The 21,596-nt window shown below is 39.8% G+C and overlaps 1 protein-coding gene across 2 annotated transcripts in view; it reads left to right on the forward strand.

Annotated features, from left to right (window-relative positions):
* Positions 1 to 21,596, forward strand: part of LOC103135334 (receptor activity-modifying protein 3-like) — a 37,444-nt gene that overhangs the window by 11,539 nt on the left and 4,309 nt on the right. Inside the window, exons 1-3 of one of the 2 annotated variants that reach the window (XM_016669423.1) lie at positions 8,691 to 8,825; positions 12,661 to 12,690; positions 12,773 to 12,932. In XM_016669423.1, coding sequence (XP_016524909.1) covers positions 12,672 to 12,690; positions 12,773 to 12,932 — 179 coding nt within the window. In that variant the 5' untranslated portion in view covers positions 8,691 to 8,825; positions 12,661 to 12,671. Of the gene's footprint in view, positions 1 to 8,690; positions 8,826 to 12,660; positions 12,691 to 12,772; positions 12,933 to 21,596 lie in introns of those variants that run through there. The other variant, XM_007547979.2, reaches the window with a different exon arrangement.

Raw genomic sequence — 21,596 nt, forward strand, 5'->3', positions numbered from 1 at the left:
AGCCTCACTGGCAGAACCGCAGAATTGATTCAGCTATGCATCTTGTGGCACATGAACTGGTTGAAGAGTGCTTGCCTCTCAGCAGTCAATCACAGTGGATTTCCCTCAATGGATTTCCTTTAGTCCTCCCACAGGACTGTGACGAGAGCTCTGCTAGGACCAAATCCAATCACATCGTCACCATCTTCTGTTGGGGTCAAGGATTTTGTGTTTGGTTTTCCAAAGTGAAGCCGAGTACATTTCGGATAAGACCCACCTTATGAATGATGACGAACTTCTGATTAACGTCTTAATATTTTCTTCATGGTTGATGCCTCCAGCATCAAAATGTGTTGTTTCTTTGTGTTTCACAAAATGCAAAGTCAAATTTCAGCTCTCCTGATGGCACATCAACTTTGCAACTATGCCTTATAGTCTGGTAACTAGTTGTTGTCGAAGGATACAGTTTGTGTGCACACATTTGCACAGAAAAATTAATTAGTTTTTGAGGGTTTAAAAAAAAGAAGAAAGGCAGGAAAGCATCTGATGCACGACTGGAAGAAACAGAGCTGTTCTTTCTGTCAGGAATTGGGCATAAACATTAATATTCAGCATCAAATCAATATATTAGAGAAAGATAATCTGTCCCTGTCAAGGATGGATTGTTCCTCATAATGTGATGGAAAGGGGAAGGTTCCCCAAAGGATCTGAAGATAGAGTAAGTTACACTGTGGCCATCGTTGGTCATCAGAGAATTTGAGTGTCGATGACCAAACTACACCAGCTATTTGCTGTTATTGACATGGTCTACTACTCCATTGAGTTTGACCTAAAATATTCCCAGCGAGGAGCTGGATTGAACAATCTCCAACTTTTAGATGTGTCTGGCCTTCATAAACTTGGAAGAATTCCTTTGGCATCTGAGAAGAAAACATGTTTTTAACTGTATGCTGTAGTATACGGGCACTGAAGAATAACCCAGAGGTTAAAACGCAGCGCACAGATAAGCTTAAACATTGTCGTGCCGACAGAGCAGATCTAGTGTCCGCCCCTAATAGGCAGTTATTGCAGCGTCCTGAACCGTTTCCCACTGAGCAAATACTGCGCTTGAGCAATCTCTTTTCCTGCAACACCGAACCAGCAGTAATCTCATTGCTGCCCCGTGCCTCGACGCAAACACGAAGCAGCGCACATTGATGTTGCAACAGCATCCTCTCCAAGTTGTTTTTGTCACATCAGGACCCCTTCAGTGACCATATACATCAGCTCGCTGTTAGAAGGTCGTCCATCTTCCTGTCAGGGGGCTCGGCTGATAACAAGAGCGACTGACACCGTGTCTTTTCCTCTGTAGCCTAACAAATTACTGCTGGTGGCCTAATGTGAAGAAAGTGGCATTTTAGCTTTGTCTATTTGTAATTTTCAGCTAGTTTTTGATTTGTGGTTTTTATATAAGAAAAAAGAAACGAGTGGAACATGTTGCTAGTCGAAAGGTAAACAGATTTAAAACATATATTGTTCTATAGATTTAATTTTTTTTCTTATAGAACTAACTGCAGCGAGGATGCATAATAATGCTGTTTGGGTTTCCTCTTATTACAAAAGCGGCTCGATGCCTGTGACAATAAACATCTCTAACAGTGTCCAGTGCAAATGTAGCGTGGCATATTTTGCAAGTGTAAAGTTGTGGTGCACGGTTGCTCCGGATACTCCCCGTTTACTCCCCGTTTACTCCCCGTTTACTCCCAGCGTTTACATTCTAGCCTCTGTCCGCTTTGTTTAACTCCCGCTTCTGCACTTCTTTCTACACTGTATTGAAAAGGTTTTCTGTTGAAATGTAGAAAAGTGAAAGAGATCCTCAAAAACGAGCATTCCTCCGGTTATCTGCTTCAGTCACCTGTAAGACAGATAAACTGAACCACTGCCTGAAGCGATCCTGAAACTAAGAACAGAAAACAGAAAATAACTCACAGTAAAAATCATCATATCCAGAAAATAGTTGAAAACGTGTTGAAATATCCAGAATTGTATATTTTTTTTTAAATCTGATGTTCTTTACTTCCTTGCTCTGATATTTACTAAGTTAAACAACCCGAGAGTATATTCAAGTAGTTCGGTATATTCAAAGAGCAAAGATTAGCAAGTGCTAAGCTGTGATTCCCTATAATACAGGAATCACGTTTGGTTTGATCCAGCTTGTTTCCTTAGCTTACTCAGAAACACTGTGATTGACATCAGCCTCCCCTGTTACAGGCTACAGTAACCCTGGCAGGAAAGCACACAATCAATACCACTGGCTCAGCTGGACAGCGAGACGTAACAGACATGCACAAACGCCTTGTGACAGTTCCTACCTGAAGCACAAAAACATCCCATTAAAGCAACCTCAGAGTTTGAAATGACATTGGGTATGACCTGGGTCACATGGAGTCAAGAAAACACGCCACAAGTAAGGACCCTAAGTAAAGATATTGTTAAAAAAAATAACCTTCGAGCTGCACTTGAAAAGTAAGCTCCGTGCATAGAACACCTGAGGTTCTTAGAGTTTGATCCAGAAACAAAATTGCTCAGTTCAGCAAGTCTCTGATCTTTTGAGGGGTCTACATTAAAGTTTGTAATTAACAAGCAGCTCAGAAATGCATTGTAGCCCAAGGCCATTCAGCAGTTTTAGACCAATACTGACATTTTTATATTTGACAAACAGGAAACCAGTGCAGAGATTTAAGACTATCCATTTCCAAGTGTTGGTCAGGAGTCTGGCAGCAGCATTTAGGACAAGCTGCAGCGATCGAGTTTTTTTTTAACAGACCAGGAAAGTCAAAGTTCTAGTAATCTAACACACTGAAAATAAAGGCATGCTCATGTTTTTCTGTGTCCTCTGCTGACTGGAATCCCTTTATAATGGCAGAACCTTTGAGACGATAGTAAACTGAGTTATGAAAGGACGTTACATGATTGTCAAAATGTAGGTTTGAGGCTAAAACCACACCAAGGTTTCTTTTCAATTTCACACGGGTAAAAAAAAAGATTCTCCACACTTTGCTGCGTAAAAGATGCTATTGCCCACTGCTAAGTACAGTAGATTTGATGTTATGCTGTGGTCATGTTTTTCTTCCAAAGACTCTTGCAACCATATCAGAGTAAATGGCATCATGGACTCTTAGAAGCTCCACAACTTGCTAAATAAATTCAGAACCAAGGAAAGGGAAAACATCCATCCAAGGTTTTACAAAGTGTGGAGGTGAAGGTTTGTGAAGAATACAACTGTAGATTTGTACTGTGAGAACAAGACAGGAAGCCTTTAAGGGACTTAATAGTAATAACTGATTTCCCTTATTGTCCCTCATCTGTGTTTTAAACATGTCCCACACTCCCACAGGACATGCCACAATTTACAGAGCGCTGCAATAAAACACTCACACAACCCAACCGGAAGATGGTAGTTGGTCGTCTGAAAGAGAGGAAGTTAAACTTTACTTACATAGCACCTATAATAGATTAAATCCTAAAATGTTTTACAGATATCATAAAACAAAATCACTGATGCACATTCTGGTTTGAGTATTTCTGTGTGAAGTTTTGCATGTTTCCCCCCCGCAGCGTCTCCCCCCTGCAGGAACTCGGGTTTCCTCTCACAGGCCAGAAACATCCATATCTGATTATTTTATTTATAGATGCCTTTTGAAACATTCAGGGTCACCTTACAGAGTAAAACAATCTAAAACTAGCCACAATGCAAAAGCACAGAGAACAGTAAGATTAATTTATGATCAAGACATAAGAGTGTATTTGTATGTGCAAAAGAGATCAGAAGGGAGGAGCGTCTGAACTCTTCCTCGGCATTCAATAGAGAGAAGCTAAAGGTTGTTCTCAACATAGGCGATGACGTTGCAGAAGAACAAGAATGATGTGACTAATGGAGGGAGATTTTGGGATGATGCATACCAAAGTTATGCATCATCATGTTTCTGGGGACCAAGGAGAAGATCTGTAATTGGCTGGTGATGTGGCTCATTTATTTTGTCAAGTTACAAGGTGAGACACAGAACAAAGCGCCTGTGCCAGAATCCGAGTGGGTGTGAGACGTAAATGCACTCCCCACACATTATTCTTTGTTCACAAAGATATACGCGATCACATCAGTCTCAGCGCGAGTTCAGGTCGTTGGCGCAAATATGACATCATACGCAGATGATTGCTCTTCAAGTTTATGTGTCTGCGCTTTGAGGTAGTTTATGAACATAACAGGCTCTACAACACAGCCCTGAGGAACCCCAGATCAGACTGGACATGGATTGGACTTAGATGTTTTTTAATGAAGTGAGTGAAGCCTAAGAAATACGATTTAACCTAGTTCAAGGATGTGTTGGTGGCCTTAATAGCAGCTAATCTATTAGTACATTTGCAGCATGTGAAATTGCATCAAAGGTTACTCTCAGTTCTAGACAAGTAAAAGTCGACTGGAGTCCAGAATCTCCTGCAAAAAGAAGAGAATTAATTATTTTGATCATTGTTTTTTTCTTTTTTTAATAAAGATTATTAGTAGCCATGTGAGGTTAAATCAATACCTAATTTGACATTTCTTTAATATTTTTGTTCAACATTTTAAATACTTTTAGCATTTAAAGTGTTCCCTATAAATCAAACCTCCACTCGGTCAATTGGTCTTGAATGTTCAAATAAGTGAGGCACCAGTTCGACAGGCGTGTTGTGAGGCTCGTATTCATCCAGGTAACGGCCTCACAGCTGTTAAATGATCGTAGCTTAGCACGCTATTCTCATGTTGCTCTGCTTAAATGTTGCTTTATAGATTTCTTCAAGGAGTTTCTCATTTCTGCCTGTTGGTGTTTTGCTCATTTAAATGATCACATGCAGAAGACCTAATGAAAATCCTGCTGAATGGGCCATTCTTTTAATTCCTGTAATAACGAACGTAGGACTTAATTAAGCAAGTCTTTTTTTTTTTTTTTACATCTGTGCTTTCATTATGTCTGTTCTTTGTGGCTGTGCCTTCCTGGACCCTGTCGCTGATCTGTAAATTGCTTTGAAAAAACCCCCAAACAGAGTCGTTCTTCTCTGTAGCCTGAGCTTTTCTAATACGTTATTAAAATGTTAATTTGATACACTTTCAATGCTCACATGCATTCTGTTTCCCTTTTCATGAACCATAAGTGACCTGATTCCATCATGGGAAGCTTAGCTTAATCCGTGATAGGCTCTGTTGAAAGTGGTCAGGAAAGGCCTTATTAGTGTAAAAATAGCACCTCTCTCTCTCTCTGTGTGTGTGTGTGTGTGTGAGGGACTTGGCCACCTTTTTCTCCCAAACCAGCCGTTGACTCTAAAATCTCAGTGAAGGGGAAGCAGGCAGCATGATGACTGACTCACAGAGGATTACCTCATACTAAATGTAATTATACCCCTTGATCTTTTTTTCACATTTTATCACTTTGAAGCGGTGTGTTTACTTTTGCGAGGCACTGCTAATGTTTGATAGTCGTACATGAGGATTTCAGCAACCCGAGCGTCTCTGTACCTGGAGACTTTTCAGGACGTGCATGAACTTTCACGCATTAGACACTTTTTATTTGACCTGTTTGCTTTATGTGGTTAATTCTTTCTGGATTGAGGGGCGGGGGAGGTACGTTTCTCTAGGGGTCTGTGAGTGAGCGTCTTTCAGAAAACAACATAAACCTGACAAACTCTTACTTCCCTCTGACCATTTCTAAATCGCAAGCCGCGAACTGGAGATGCTGAAGTTTAAACCACTGAATTTATCAATCAATCAATCACATTTTATTTGTACAGCACATTTCAGCAGCAAGGCATTTTAAAGTGCTTTACATAATTAAAATAAAAACAGCATGTGACATTGAATAAACAATGAGAAAGAGAGAGATTTTAAGAAAAAGAAATAGTGAGAAAGCCTTTCCTTCTGTAGGACTTTAGTCAAACTGCCATTTGACAAGAACTCAAACCTTTATAACTTCTTTAGTCAAACTGTTTTAGTCAATTTTATCAAAGAACTTCCTTAAAGGAGCGGACAGTTGGTATATTGAAATATAATTTCTGATATATATACAGCACAGAAAATGTGCTGAGCCCGGTGGTTGGGCTTTTGAGTTAAAAAATGTTTAAAGTTGACTGGAAATTTGAAGACATCACTTGATAATTATGTGTTATTTGAAAGATTGTAAGATTAACACCTGAAAACCAACTATAAAAAGTCTTAAAAAATGTAAACATTTTAAAAAGACTTAAATAAATAAGCAATGTTAAGCCTGGTTAAAGCACAAGTAAAGCCTGGTGGCCCGCCAGGCTTATAATACAATGGGGGAAACCCTGCAGTGTATACTTGTAATAAATACTTTTTGATCTTACATTAAAAAAAACATAACAGATGATTTGATCATTTTTTGTTATCATTATGTTATTATATTGTCCTTTGAATTTGTTCTTTCTAAAGTTTTGAGTTGCATCTCTTTCTTACCGTACACGTCGTCGTGGAAACCACTTCTCTAATTGTTGCTTTGTGACTGGTTTCATACAATGTAACGACCTGTCATCCAGACCCACCGTCTCCAAGAGTTTGCAATTAAATAAATGCTTACTTGAGGATTTTCTCTTCTCTCTAGATTGTGTGAACAAGCTCTTGAGCTGTCACACACCGAGTAGACGTGTTCAGCTCTCTGCTAAATCTCAGGCTCATGAATCTCTCTGTACCGTCACCAAATGTCATCCTTTCCCACTAATGATGTCAGTCCTGCCTGCTTCCCCAGAGCACATCTCATTTCTAACCTCCCCTGCTGTTCTGCTGAGCAGTAACACAGAGATCCTGCTGCTCCGTCGCCGTCGTGGGTTCATCACTTCATACGGCTCGCTTGTATTTATCAAAAGGAGAAACTACTGCATTTTATCATGGCATAGAGTTTGTATTATAATGGCAAAATGGTATGAGTTAGACCAAGCTGTGCATTTCATAATATGGAAATGACTGAACTTCATGTAGATAAACCCGATGAAGGATTGTTCATCAGGTTCATCTAGTGTGTCACGGCTTGCTGGGGCCCTTTATGGGTCTGAGGTGAAATTCACATGTACTTCACTCGTTCTGACCAGTAAAACAAGTACATATTTAGTGCATTTCTTCAAAATTAATTAATTTTTTTTAATTATTAAAAATATTTTTAATTGAATTATTTTCGTCTTGTGTGAACGAAGATTTAAAGAGAGCATACACAGTCAACGTCTGCTATTCTCTACAGTGATAAGTATACGAAGACGTTTAAATAACTTGCGTTCCTTGTGAAAGTGAGCTTTAATCTAAACCTACAACAACAAAACAAAAAGCGAGAGTTTGATCTTTTTCCTAAAATATTTTTAGTCTACGTGTTGCAGATCAAAACTTCCTGGAAGCCCAGCCTGGTGTAGAATATGTGGTAAGGGAATGTAGGTGATCTTTGGCTTTTCCAGACCGAAGCTTCTGTGTTTGCATTGGACATTTAAAACAGGAAGTTATTTTGGGATGCGAGGGCCCGAGGTTCACTGCCACTGGGAATAAAATGCAAGCGGGGACCCTGTGGGAACGGAGCGGCCGAGAGCCAAGATTTGAAGTCGGCAAAGAAAGGTTTCAAAGACGGCTGTCATTAGAGTGCACAGTACATCACTGCGATATTTGATTTCACGTATCGATCGGTAAACACAAAGAAGTTCTTTTCTTTGAGCCCTGACAGCTGAGAGGATCACGAGAGACGACTTTCTCTTTCTCCCTGTAGATCGTCATGATTCTCTCATCCCTTTCTGAGGAGGGCAGGAAGAGTTTAATCTCTTAAAGAGGACAGGGGATATGGATTTGACGCAGCCACCTCTCATAAGCCTGGATGTTTTTATGCAGCTGTGATATTGGGAGTGGCAGGGCTGTCGTTCTCAAACCTTTTGATCTAAAAGTGGTTTTAAATCTTGGTTTTGGAGAGTCTTTTGCCCTGGACACCGCCGTTATCAATTTTTCCTCCTTCCTCTGACATCCAGACACTCCAATGTTTAATAGATTTGGAAAAAGATTCAGCTATAAAAATCTGCATTTTGACCACATGGCTTAAAGATATATAATCCTTATAATAGGTTTTTGTTGTTGAGTTATATATGTCATTACTAATTCTCTACTTTTTGCTGTTTTTTTGTGTGTAAAATGTAAGTCTTAGTCTTTGTGTGATTGGATGCAGATTTTTTTTATTTTTTACACCTGTCTTCATCTTTTCTGCCAGGTGCAAATGTCTAAGAAGATTTTTTACCTCCGCAAAATGCAGAGTTTTCACTCTCATCTAATTAGAAAGCCCTAGCAGAGAGATTTGCTTCTCAAACTGAACTGCCAAGCAAATAGCATCTCTGTGTGCCGACACTGGTCGCTGAATTTAAATTTAGCAAAATGAAAAAACAACAACAACAAAAAAAGACATTCTTTTGATTAAAGTCACTTCCAAGGCAAAGATCTTCTGAGTCTGAAACACCAACACAGTTTTGTGAACTGCATCCTGTAAAAACGTTGCCTCTCACACAACATCATAGCGATAATTCTTCACACCCTGAGGATGGCAGGTGCTCTGAGAACCGTGGATAACATTATGAGGATAACATTCACCGGAACGCGAGGAAACATTTAACTTTCTCTACTCGCTTGTAATCCTGTCACGCTATTGTTTCTCTGTCTTTTGTTTCAGTGGCACAAAAAAGACACAAAACCACGGGAAGTAATGCTTTGGGTCAGAATTAAGCATTTAACACTGCAGCACACACAGTTTTATCAACAGGCAGGCCAGGCGGACACTCGTGAAATTCAATTCCCAGGCTGCCAGGTAATAATTATTTTTGGCTTATCCTCAGAGCCATTTGATTTGTGAATGAAGCTAAAAGGCGGAGTGCAAGAAATAACTTGCAAAGTGCGAAACTGCTACTGGGTAGAGTTTAATATTTGCAGATTGGGTTCTTCTCTGTCCTTTGTGACTGGAAGAATTCAGTAATTAATGAAGCTCCTATGTCAAAGTAAACCTAAATTCATGAAGTTCGTTTCATCAGAACACCAGACGACTGCCGACGGTTTTCCTACAATGTTCCCCTCTGAATGCAGTTTCACTACTACAGTGTCTTAGTCTTCGTTACTTTTGTTGTGATTTGTGTCTTGCGTGTGCTTAGATATATATAAACCTGATGGCAAGCTAGCAAATTATACCCAGGAATTGTACATTTCAAACGTTCATGATCCAGTCAGGATGTCAAACTTTAAACAGTTGAAGCTGAATGAAAACAGAAGTAGCGACGCATATAGCCTCTAAGGTGAATGCGATGTGTTCGGCGGCGGTGCAATTTGTCAGTCATCCAGGATGTGGTAATTGTAAGTGCTCAGATAGGAAACAAAAAAACAACTTGTCCCATTTACTTGCTTCTTGAATAAATTGTTTTCCATTTCAGGCTTACAATATTAAACCCGTTGTCACATCGTTTTATCTTTTATCTCGCTACTCAAGTTAGCAAATCTGAAAGCACATCAAACTCGGATCTGAACTGGAAGAAATAAAGCCAGTTGAACATTAAGTCCTGGCATGTGCATAAAACATAATTTATGATGCTCCCCCATTATGTATGATGCATGTTTATTGGGCTGAAGGGTGTAAATATCAGCGATAACCTGACAAGTTTAGGCTGAAAGTTCAGCACTCTAGACATATTATTTGTGTAACCACAAATGATTCACATAGTTTCATGTATATAATTTTTTTTATTTCACTTTATGTGCTGAATGCATTTTATATTTTACATTTAGGCCATATTTAAATGACGAGTGATTTTACACTTCTGTTACATAACTAACGAATATAGTTATATTTACTAATATCCAAGAGTTTCAATTGGAGTAGCTTCTGAACAAAAAAAAAAATCTATTTCCCCTGAGAAATAAAGAAAGTTTATTTGAGATTAGGTTGGGGCCACTTCAAGCATTTGCCATGTCGAGGTGAGATAAATTACATGAATGAAGATAAAGCTTGTGCGAGGGAATTAAGTGAGGTCAATATTTGGTCATGGCTGCAGATGCAGTGGTGGTAAAAACTATGTCTAAATCGCAACGTTCACGTCACAACTTTTTTTTGTTTTTTTCCTGCAATAAATCTATAGGTGTCTGGATTAGCTAGAGAGCAAACTACACATATCACGCTATCTGATGCATAGAGGATGATCTTGGAATATTGTCACTTGAATTCAAATGTCTTTGCATGTTTAAATGTGACGGCAGATGGACGTATAACTTTAGGACGACATGAATCACTAACCCACCTGTCTATTCTCAGTTTGTCCCCCTTGGATCGACGTGCACTGAGCATTCATGTGAGGGCTGTGCGGACAACTCTGATCATGTCATAAGATATTTGAATATCAAATAACCACTGTTGAACTTCTCTCCTTGTGTTTCTTCTCTGGAGGAGCAAAGGAACGAGAATACTCTATTGTTACTTGTGCTTAAATGACGGGTCAGGAGACGCCTCAGTCTTGACCCATGGAAATATTTTTTCTGTGTTTTGCAATGCATTTATGTTGCTGATATTTAGTTTCACCGATAACTCCTCGCTGCTGTATTCGGCCTGCACCCCTCTGATCATCTCCTCTTTGGACCAGCCTGGGTCTGAGAGCGCCGGCGGATTTAAAACGTGTCAAAACGCTATGTTTAGAGAAAATCCTTCTGCTTTAGATTCTCCAGACACGTACGATAAGATAATATTCTTCCTCCGTTCCATTGAGTTATTGCTTTGGAACGAGCGCAGAGCAGAAGACAGAAAATCGGATCGAAACGCAGAACACAGCACCTAAAAACATCCTTCCTTGCATGGTCAGATAAAGGTCTCTAAATTTAGCGCAGCCTCTTGGTCGGAGTCCTGCTGGGTGCCTTCCAACAGGAGCCGCCTCTTTGAAAGTTTCACACAAAAAAATGGGGAGATTTACCTTCACGTGCTGAGTATTGTTTAGCTTTGACCAGAGCTTGAACCAGAGTTTGGATTGCAGAACGGTAAGTGATAAAAAAAAGACACAAACATGGATAATGGAATTGCAAGCATGTAAATGGATGTCTAAATACTGAAGAGGGACACTAACGACCACTAATGTTCAGCTTACAAAGACGCTGCAAAGCACAGAGGAATTGTTCACAAACCCGTCCAGGTAGTTCCCCTCCATCGAGTTGACCTTCACAGCTTCCACTGAAGACATGCTTGTTAATGATTAATGACAAGACGCGTCTCCTCTGCCTTGCACTCGCCTCGCTCCCCGTGGGGTTTTGTGTTTGAACACACCAACAAGCGCTCTTCAACTAAAAATATAATTATTCAGACCAATACTGCAGATGTAAGGAGTTAGAAAACTCTCATTTTGTCTTTACATTGAGTAAAGATTGGTGGATACATCTTTGTATCCACCAATCTTGTTAGTTGAACCTAGACTAACAATAACTGCAACAGGAATGGTTTAAACGTGTATTGATTGGGAAAAAAAAGCAATCGTCTCATTTAAATTATTCATTGCCGATTGGGGAACAGAAAGGCCTTTCAACCAGATGTTGTTGTTGCTAATCACAGAAAAAAAGTGAAACTATAAGAAAACAGCAACGATAAGCAACAGACATTACTCAACAACACATTTAAATTTATACTGTAGTGCATCTCCAAAGCTGGTAACGAGCAAAAGGTAGATTTTTAGATCAGTTTAGTGTTTAGTGTTTATTCTAAAAGGAAATGATTCTGGTCCTTTTTTTTTTTTTTCCAAAATGAAAGCCGAAAAGGAAATGGCTTCTTAAAACACATCCTACTTAAAATGCATTTGTCATCAATCTAGTTAAAACAAAATGTCCAGGCAGTGCTGAGCCAGGCTGTTCGAGAAATGTTTGCTCCACTGCACCTCCAAAGCAAGCCGGGAGGTGCAGACCTGTCTTTTTATTCTGTTGGAAGAATGCTGAATGTATCCACAAAGTTTAGCATGAGTATCAGTATGAAGAGTAAATGACAGTGCCATCAGCATATAACTTAAACACTGTTTAAATGTTCCCTGATGACTTATCTGCTCATAAAGAATATAATAATGTGAAGACTTGAATCTTGTGGGAGTTCCCTCTGGACTTGAAGTAGTCATCTATGCACATAAACACATCATAACCACCTATGACTTGTGTTTTTGTGTCAGTAAATCACAGAGGGAGGCGAAATGCAAAGCACTCTTTTCATTATGAAACGTTTTACTGTGACTGTGAGTCGCTCTAATGAGAAACAAGTCCTGAAGACGCCATATTAAAAGCATCAGAGCTAACTAGCTTAATTGAAAGACCCAGCGTACCGCCTCAGTGCTTCACAATGTGTGACCTTTGCGTAGTTTAAATTACACTCAGACTGAGTCCTTTTAATTGTTGACATTTAACCAAACAAACTTAAGTTTTCCGCTGCTAAAAAGCACCAAGTAGGCATTAATATTCAGCTGAGAAACGAGCCACGGGTTCGTCAAAAACAAACCTGACAAATGCTTGAGTAAAGGTTAAGTGCACAACAAAGTTAAGATTTCAGTGTTGGAAGTGAAAGAGCCCAGAGTTTTTTCTCTTTCTGAGTAAATCCAAATGAGAACCTGACAGTGTTTTCTATTACTTTTTCCTTCTTACAGTTAATACTTGGATGATGAGCGGGACGTCAGGTGAGCACGTCCATCCGTCAGTCCAGTCACACACCCAGCCCCCCATCGATCAGCGCTTCACCTTGTTCTTATTTCTTGACAGCCTCTGACACGTTCAACTTGGAGCCCACCATTACCTGGCAGAGGAGGCTCTGCAACGAGTCCCGTCTCCGGTGGGAGGTGGAGGTCTGCGGGGAAGACTTCAAGAAGGACATGGCTCACGTAGACCCGGAGCAATGGTGCAACCTCACATACTTCATGAGGTAAAACGAGATTTGAAGATAGATTGTTCATGTCATCATATGACACTATAATACGTGAAAGTGTGGCTGAAAGCGATCAGTATTTGCTAAGTAATTCACACCTCGCAGCTGATGGATCAAGTAAGGAAGGGAAAGGGATTAAAAATCCTGCTACCCTGAACACTTTGTTCTCTGAGCCATTTTACCCAGAAGGAGGAAATATGCAGCCAACGTTAGGAAATCTCTATTATTAAGGAGTTCCTCATATTTAGGTATGAATTACAGCAACGAGTAAGGTCTCTAGACCAGAGGAAACATTGAAAACATGAAGGGCAGTCAAGAACATCTGGTGAAAAGCTTCAACTTGCCATCGTTGTTTTGCCCTCGTCTCACATTGTGCTCTGCTGCCACCTCATTCTGAAGTAAACAAGGCTCAGTAACCTTCCACATGATGTAAAAGGACAGAAAAAACCCTCAGTCCTTCGTAATTGCTCACCAGTTCCCCTTTAATGCTAACACAGCTGCTGTAGGTCCTCTCAGATTTAGCGTGAACACTCTGGCAGGTCTTCAGCCCCGTACACCAGGCAGCAATACAATTAAACCAGCTTGACGCAGCACTAAGGTTTTCTCTGTGCTGAAGTAGCTCTACTTTGGAATGACTCCTCATTGGCCCATATTCTCACATTCACCTTTGATGACCTCCATTTTCCCCCCTGTTTTTTCATGTTTTCTTGCATGCAGGCACTTGATGGTGGTCTCAGTTTATTTATGCACTAATACAAATATCTGTACCATGCAATTATCTTTTCATATTTCATCTGCACTGCGTGTCATGCTGAATTACTTTGTTCCTCTGGATTCTCGGTTTGCAAACTTAGCAAGGCCGTACATCTTGCACTTTTCAAAGAGTTAAGAACATGGGTCATGCAAAGCTCATCTTTGCTGATGAATAATGAACTAAACATAGCATTTGGGTTGAGTATATCAACCCAGATGACGCTTGTTGTTCACTGTAGATGTAAAGGAAAAACTGTAGAGAATTTTGAATTATCATTTGTGTCCGTTTGTGGGTGATGCCTGAATAATAGCATTTTTGGCTAACTGTACTGGTGTTAGTTTAATGTGAAAGCACTTTTTTTCTACTGTTAAAAAAAGATTATTTAGCATTGATTTAGTTTTAGCATCAAGGAGTAGATTGTAGAAATGAGGTTTTATTTCTTAATTAAAACCTAAGCCTTGCATTTAAAGTTTATGCCAAGAGGAGAAAGGGTTTCCTCGCTGCTCTTGACAGAATACATCAAAAGGTTTTGGATAGATTTTCTTCTGGAGGTTGTGGGGCATCATTCAAGGGTTCCCAGCTACCGCTCTGGTCTTGGCATCTCAACGTAGACGCACATAACACCATACAGCAGACAAATGAAGGGTAAGACTCATGAGCAACATCAGACTATGCTAAAGTTTCGAATGTTTTTAGGTTCGCTGTTCCTCCAAGTCTGTGGTCATGATCTTCAACATGTCTAAGGTTGCCAGACTCAGCCTTAGACGTGCGGTGAAAACCTCCGTCTCCTGGGAGAAGCTGATATTCCCTCAGATTGAAAGAAGACAGCTGAGGTTGTTCAGGCTTCAGATTAGGATGCCTTGCAGGCCTCCAAGGCAAACATGCCTGGAAAATCTCCCTTTGGATATTTTCCAGGCAAGTCCCACTAGAAGGACTCCAAAAACTTGCTGGATGGATTGTATACCCCTTGGGATTTCCCTGAATGAGCCGGAGAACATCGTTTGGGAGAGAGAGATGTCTGGATTTCCTACTGGGTGGTAGTAGCACTCAGATCTGCTCAGTGAAAGAGCACGGCCTGCGTCTGCAGCCTTCTCCAATATCTAAGAAGTTAGAGCTCATCTATCGACTAAAGTCAGCAATCGGAACGGTTGGAGTCGTTGAACAAATGTGGGTAAACCTGCCCACTGACTAAATCTTTTCTCGGACCGTGTCCAGAATCTTTGATGGAGATATTCCATCTCAGCAGTTGCTTGCCAAGAGAGACAAAGAAAAAAAATGATTACAACTAGATCATGCTCTTATCCATCATCCTAGTTTCTTAAGGACAAGGCACATAACCCCAAGTGAACGACGGATTTGTGTATCGGTGTGTGTGAACAGGTAAATACGGCTCTTTGAGCGCTCTGCGTGCCCAAAAACTCTTTTTGAATCTTTTTCACATTTTCAACACGCGATCCTTCTATTACCCTCCTTTTCTTGCATTGTGAATCTTTTCAAGTTGCTTTGCTTTTTATGTTAATAACACCCTTTTTGGCACATTTCTTCTGGAAGAATTTACCATTGCAGTTTATTTTGTCACTAGCCTTTGTCCCTCTGTTGTTACACCTGCTCCAGATGTTTAGGAGGTCACTTCCAGAGGTCACTTTACCATATGCTAATGCAGATATTAAGGGAGAACGCCAACGTTTTCTATATGTTAGTTCTCTTTAAATGCCTCATGCATTATGCAAAGTCATGGACTCATTTTCCTCACAGGTAGCAGACAATTAAATTAAGACAGACATAATCACTTGAGTTTTAATTGCTTTTGGAGGCATTTATTGCTGTCTAACCTAATTTCTTATATTCCTGGAATAAATTAGATGGAGTTATATGCTTTGGCCTCCTTTGTGTTCCTGAAAAGATGTCAGTGCAACACCGTCCATGTGACTGGATTACTAAAATTTTATCTGATGTCTTATTATTCCAAGTTAAGTTGTTGTATTTGTAGTTTTCTAATGACAAATACAACCAATGACCACATCACTTCCTCCCATGTGTCAGAATGTGACAAACTACAAATGTGATTTATTCTTAACGGGTTTCTCTTCATGCAGCCTATCATTTGGGGTGTAAGCTCGTGTTTTGGTATGTTTGCAGTTGTGCTGTTGTAATTCCAGGTGGTGGATTAAACCGTTAAACTCTGTTAGTTGTTGATGTTGTTTTATAACCTCACACTTCTTTGAACTTCTTCACAACTTTCTTTACTGACCTCCCTGTTGTGTTCCTCGTACTTCCTGTTTTTTTTTTGTTTTTTTTTTCTTTTTTTCGCCGAACAGCTGGGTTTATACTGCGGATAAATTGCACACATGTGGACTCTGTTTAGTAATTAGATGAATTGTTGAATACAAATTCACACCACAGTGTTGGGTACCATTTGCAAAAACACTTGACAGTTTGAATTTTTTCCTTTCTCCGACTTCACAATTATGCGCTGCTTTGTGCGAGTAATAGTTGTGGAATTTTGTGGCTGCAAATCAAATGTGAAAAAGTTTGAAGTGCATGAATAGTTCCACAAGGCACTGTGGGAGGTATGTTTCCCAAAACTGGATCTGCTTTTCATGATCCGTATTTCTCCACCACCTATTTGTATCTATTTTTATCCAACTTTTAAACCTAATTCCTCCCTTCCACCTCTTGGCTCTGGTACTTTTGTCTAAACTGCTACGAGAGCGGGTTTATTGCACAATAGCACGCGCACTGAAGTCTAAATGATTGTCTCCATTTGCGGGGGGTAAATTCTCAGAAAAAACAAACAAAAAAACATTCACCACATTCACCCATGAGATTGTTCAGTATTTGGCAATCCCATTGATTTTAAGAACTAATGTTTTATTTAAATTCATGGAAAAGTAAAACATAGTCAGAGGAGGGTATCCTCAGACTGAGGCCTCGAGTTGTGCAAGCAAAAGATACTGAAAATGAGGCTGAATGATAGGTATTCGATTATAATTAAGCATGTTTATTATCTGTAAAGAGATGTTGCGCATGACATTTGACAAAATTACTGTTTGGGCTTTTCATGGTATGATAACTTTGAGTAGAAAACACACAGTTTTATGACTGTGAGTTAGGTGTCGTTCTTGCAACTTCTGGACTAGGAGGCATTTTCCTTCACGTTTAAGGACACGTCGTCACTGTTGTGCATTTCTTGTATATTTGTTTCTGGACTGTTACTGGAAACCAGAGAAAACCAACTGAACCAGCGGGGATTTGAACCCATGAGTCATGACTTTTGCTCCCACTTTATTGACATGAATGTGAATGCTTTGCCAGGACTTTTACATTTTTAGCCCCCATAGGAGTTAAAAGGAAGGGAGCAGTGGAAGGAGAAGACGGAGGCAGAGAGTGATGTGGAGGGATGGGGGCTCGGAGAGCTCTGACCCTGTTTTACTGAGCGGCAACCACTGATGACTAAACGTTCATTCTGTTTATTAAAATCTGGGTACCGACCCCGCGCCACCGGATAGACCACTGGCAAAGTGTGCACAGTTGTTTCTGCTTCATTCATTTTCTTCACATTGATTTTGCTCCCAGCACAGCTTCGGCGGTGGAACCGTGAGCCTTAATGATTCGCATGTAGCTTGACTCTTCAACACAGGTGCACTGTCCAGGTGGGAACAAACACTGCTCCGAAGTCATTACAACTTCTTAAAGTTGTTGTTGGATATCTTTGAGTAATCTGAAATAATACATGTGACACAACTATCGAAGAAGATTGTGACTACAATATCTTTACTTCTTCTGAAATAAACACCCAAAATCTCTTATTTTAGGTACGCCTTGCTAGTTCGGAGTAGTTTGAAGTCGCATTGATCCTCTTTCAGATCCTCAGTGTGAACTTTAGCAGTTTTCTTCAGGTCTAAATGCATTTAATTGATCCTCTCCGATCGGCTGATTCTCTATTTAGATTACAATTGAACTAGTATGCCTTTTAAAGTGGAGGGTCCTATTTTATAAATAATATGTGGCAGAAAATGGACTATTGATTTGAACTTTCAACACGACAAACACAGCAGAAACCCCTCTGTGCCTCGGCCTCAAGGACTATCATTATTCAAAAGTAAGTCATTTCTTCCTCTAGCGTTTTTTTCTTTCTCGGTGCCCCTGAGGGAAACTGTCCACTGAACAGCTTTGAAAGATGTAACCTCACTGCAAAAAATGTAGCCTGTTCTCAGCATTTTCTCAAAGACACAAGGGAGACACAGGATTTTACGATTTGTTTCTACTAAGTGTTATTGGTCCAAAGCGTATTCTGGACTAACGGAAAGAAAATCTTAGCTTTTCTAACAACCAAATTGGAAAGCAGACCTTTGCTGTGAGTCTTTGGAACAACATAGGTTGCCTTCGCACTGAATTAGGACCACAACACGGCATTTGAAATCTGCCAGAACGTGAACGGTCTCTGCAGAGTTTCTATAAACGTGGCCTGTGTCCACTGGTGTGGATTTGTCAACACTGACTTAGAAAAAAAGCAGCTCGTCCTGCTGGCTTCATGCCGACCGAACCGCGTCTCTACAGGGCTGGCGGCGATCCAGGCGTTTTATTGTGTAGCGTTTGTCACAACAACTGGTGTCCACATGCCGTCCTGCATGCAACAATTAGGTTCCCCGCGCTTAGACTCGTCGCACGCTGAACTCCTCCTGGAAACACGCTCCCAGCTGGGGGAGAGCATGCACAGCTGTAGATCGCGCATATAGGCCGGTTGCTGGGAGACGGAAGGAAATTGTTTTCCATGCTGCTGTCTAAATGCAAAATATATTTGTCAAGCTGGAGTCTGAAAAAAGTGCGAGGAGCAGCTCGTAGGGGATATAATATCATTTTGGAAATACAATTTAGCAGCGTGACTAAAGAATAATCTAATTTAGGACTCTGAGCCTCAGAGTGTGTGATCAGCTCAGGGTATTCGGAGGAGAAGACGTGGCGTCGTCCCACTTCTGTATGTAAATGTGCAGGGAAATGGAGGAAGCTCGCAGTAAACCTGTGTGGGACAGTTGATAAAAAAAAAATACAGATGCAGTGAAGCTGAAACTGATTGTGAAGAGTCAGAAACCACTCAAGGGTTGTAGAGAAACAACCCTGGGCAGAAGGTATATAGATATCTTAGCATCGAGGAGATGTAAACAATCATGGAGGTCCTGCAGACTGCAGGGGCATCTTTAGTATTTCATAAGTTAATGATTCATTTAAAACCACTAAGGACATTATTGAACTCTATATTGGTCACTTTTTTTTTTTTTTACCAATTTATAATCTCTTTTTCTGGAGAGACCTCGGCATGACATATAGCAAATGAAACATATTATCTATTAAAAGAAGTGATTTATTTTCCATGATTTACTCAGGTTTCTTACAATGTTTTATTGCTATTTTTTGAGCAGCTGCTTGGTGCAGCATAAGTAGTTTTGAACATGTTTTATTAAAAAAAAAAGAATAAATAAACCACGTTTAAATTACACTGTTTACCAAAGCAGACGGAGAGAATGAATCCATGAACCAATTCTTAATTTGAGTACAGCATTAAAAACGCATTCGGTTTTGTGTCCTGGCGTACGGCTAACCTGCACAGCGTGTGTAAATCAGTTGCCGTTCTGAATGTGTTGCATAATAACACATTTGGGGAATAACCAGTGGATCCCGACTGTGTGGCGTTCTGTTGCAATTTGATCTACACCTGAAACCTCGATGTGTTTTTCCGTCTTGTCTTTTTCAGTTTCGTCTGCCAGTCAAACACACACCGAGTCTCTAGGTGTGTGTGACCAGTGGTACGAATGGCATCAGTTAATGTCATTAACTTGGCTGAACATGACAGATTAGGCATCTAATTGGCCACTTCCATCTCCAGAATGGCAGCTTCCAATTTTACTACTGGTGACTTCATGCAAACATAAACTTGTTATGTTACGTCAAAGGGACTCAGGTTTATCTGATACAGTTGGAACAGCGGCCACAGTTTGGCGTCGGAGCCTAATTTATAGGTCATATAGAGGACAGCAGTCTAAATGTATTAGTTAATATGATTAGTCCTTGGCTTCAGGGTTATGGCTCATGTTTTCTATTAGTGTTGTTATTTACAAACCGGGAAAACGCCTATAAAATGAGAGGCAGCTTTACATAACGGTCTAGATGTAAAACATGGATTCAACATGTTTTACTCAACAGTGCAGTCCCTTTGTGGGATTCTGTGGGGCTTTCTTTCTTTTTTTTTTTTTTGCCTCTGAGACGCCACGCCGACGTCCCTCATCACCTGACGCACTCTGGGGGCTTAAAGCAATTACTCCGGACTAAAAACGACTCACGACCAAAAAAGGAATAGCACTGCTTTACTCCTGAGAGTGAAAAAAAAGAGATATTTGTTGATAATATTTAACGTGCCTCTTCAATTGTTGCTCATGTAGCTACAGAGGCGTTGTCTGCATTGCCGTCAATAAGGCTGAGTCTACGTTTAAGCTGACATGCTGCACATGTTCGAGAGGAAAAGAGTCGATAAAGACGCTGGAGCTATTTATGCCACTGCCAACCCGTCAGTAAGGAACGTAGTCATTGGCTGTCCTAAAAGTCACAAGATGACATCATTTCCTGTTAGAGAGAGAAAAAAGAAATGTGTTTACCTGCCACCATTTTTAACAATTCCTATGAAATAGATGAACACCGAGACTTTTTTCTTAAAACTTGTATTTTTAGAGTTGAACAGACTGTCAATCAACATAACTGTAACGTATGACTTTCTGTTTTTTTTTTGTTTTATTATATAAATGTGAACATTAAGCACTTATATAGTCACATGTTCTTCATATTAATATTTATAAGTCAGGAAAATGGCTCAGCCTGGACCTGCCTGTATTTACAGAGGAGCAATAATTAAAAATAAAAAAGTTTAAGACAACTGCAACTGTGACAGACGGGGATGAACGACGTTCCAAGTTTATCTTTCCTCCACACACAGTGAGAAGGATACTAAAGGAGGTCAAAATAAATAATGAAAATAAATAAATAAGTAAAAGAAAAATCCCACAAGGTCTCTTTTAATTTAACATCTTTACTGGCGTTGTTTGTTTAATAAAACAATGTTTAAAATAAAGGCTAACATGTTTTACTGCATGTATATTGTTTTCACATTTGTATAGCAGCTGTTGCAAGTTGTTTAAAATAATGAGATTTTTCCCCCCACAGGACAATAACGACTCAGTTTCCTTTACATGGTTTATTTTATTTGTTTTTTGCTTTATTATTCTTTGTGGAGCTTCTTCTCAACTTTATTAATTCATGCTTCTTTGACTGTCGTTGCAGATTAATTTGCGCTCAACTTGGTCAGACCAGAGATTAATATATTTTTTTTGTGTGTGCTTCAGGTTATTGTTTGGTATAGAGCTTAAACAACTTTAACCGTATGAATGTAAATACTAAAACAATGAACGGTTTGATCTGCCAAGAGTTTCCATAAATATGTAATATTTTTTATCTTTGGCAGGGATTTTTCCTTTCTAATTCTGCCTTTAGCTTGGCAGCTCAGTTATTCACTCATACAGTGAATGGTGCATAAAATGATCGAAAACAAACAAGGAGTGGGAAAAAACATGAGCTGCATATATAAGCATGTTCAGCCTCCTTTACTCTGATACCCCCAAATACAAGAGAGCAGCTGGTGTCAAACAAAACACTAAAATGCCACTATCACAAATCTGAAAATGCAAAAATTGATAAAATCACTTAGATTTATTTATTAGTGTATAATATTTATTGAATCGCACTGTTGCAATAATTACCAGCGTTGTTTGTTTAGCTGCGCAGAGATTAAATTTGTCTCAGAGAGACACACCTCAAAGAAGCATTTCATCCCTAAAACACCAAACTGTTCTTTTTTCATC

The sequence above is a fragment of the Poecilia formosa genome, unplaced genomic scaffold (assembly GCF_000485575.1).
Source record: "Poecilia formosa unplaced genomic scaffold, Poecilia_formosa-5.1.2 Scaffold24, whole genome shotgun sequence".
NCBI lineage: Eukaryota > Metazoa > Chordata > Actinopteri > Cyprinodontiformes > Poeciliidae > Poecilia > Poecilia formosa.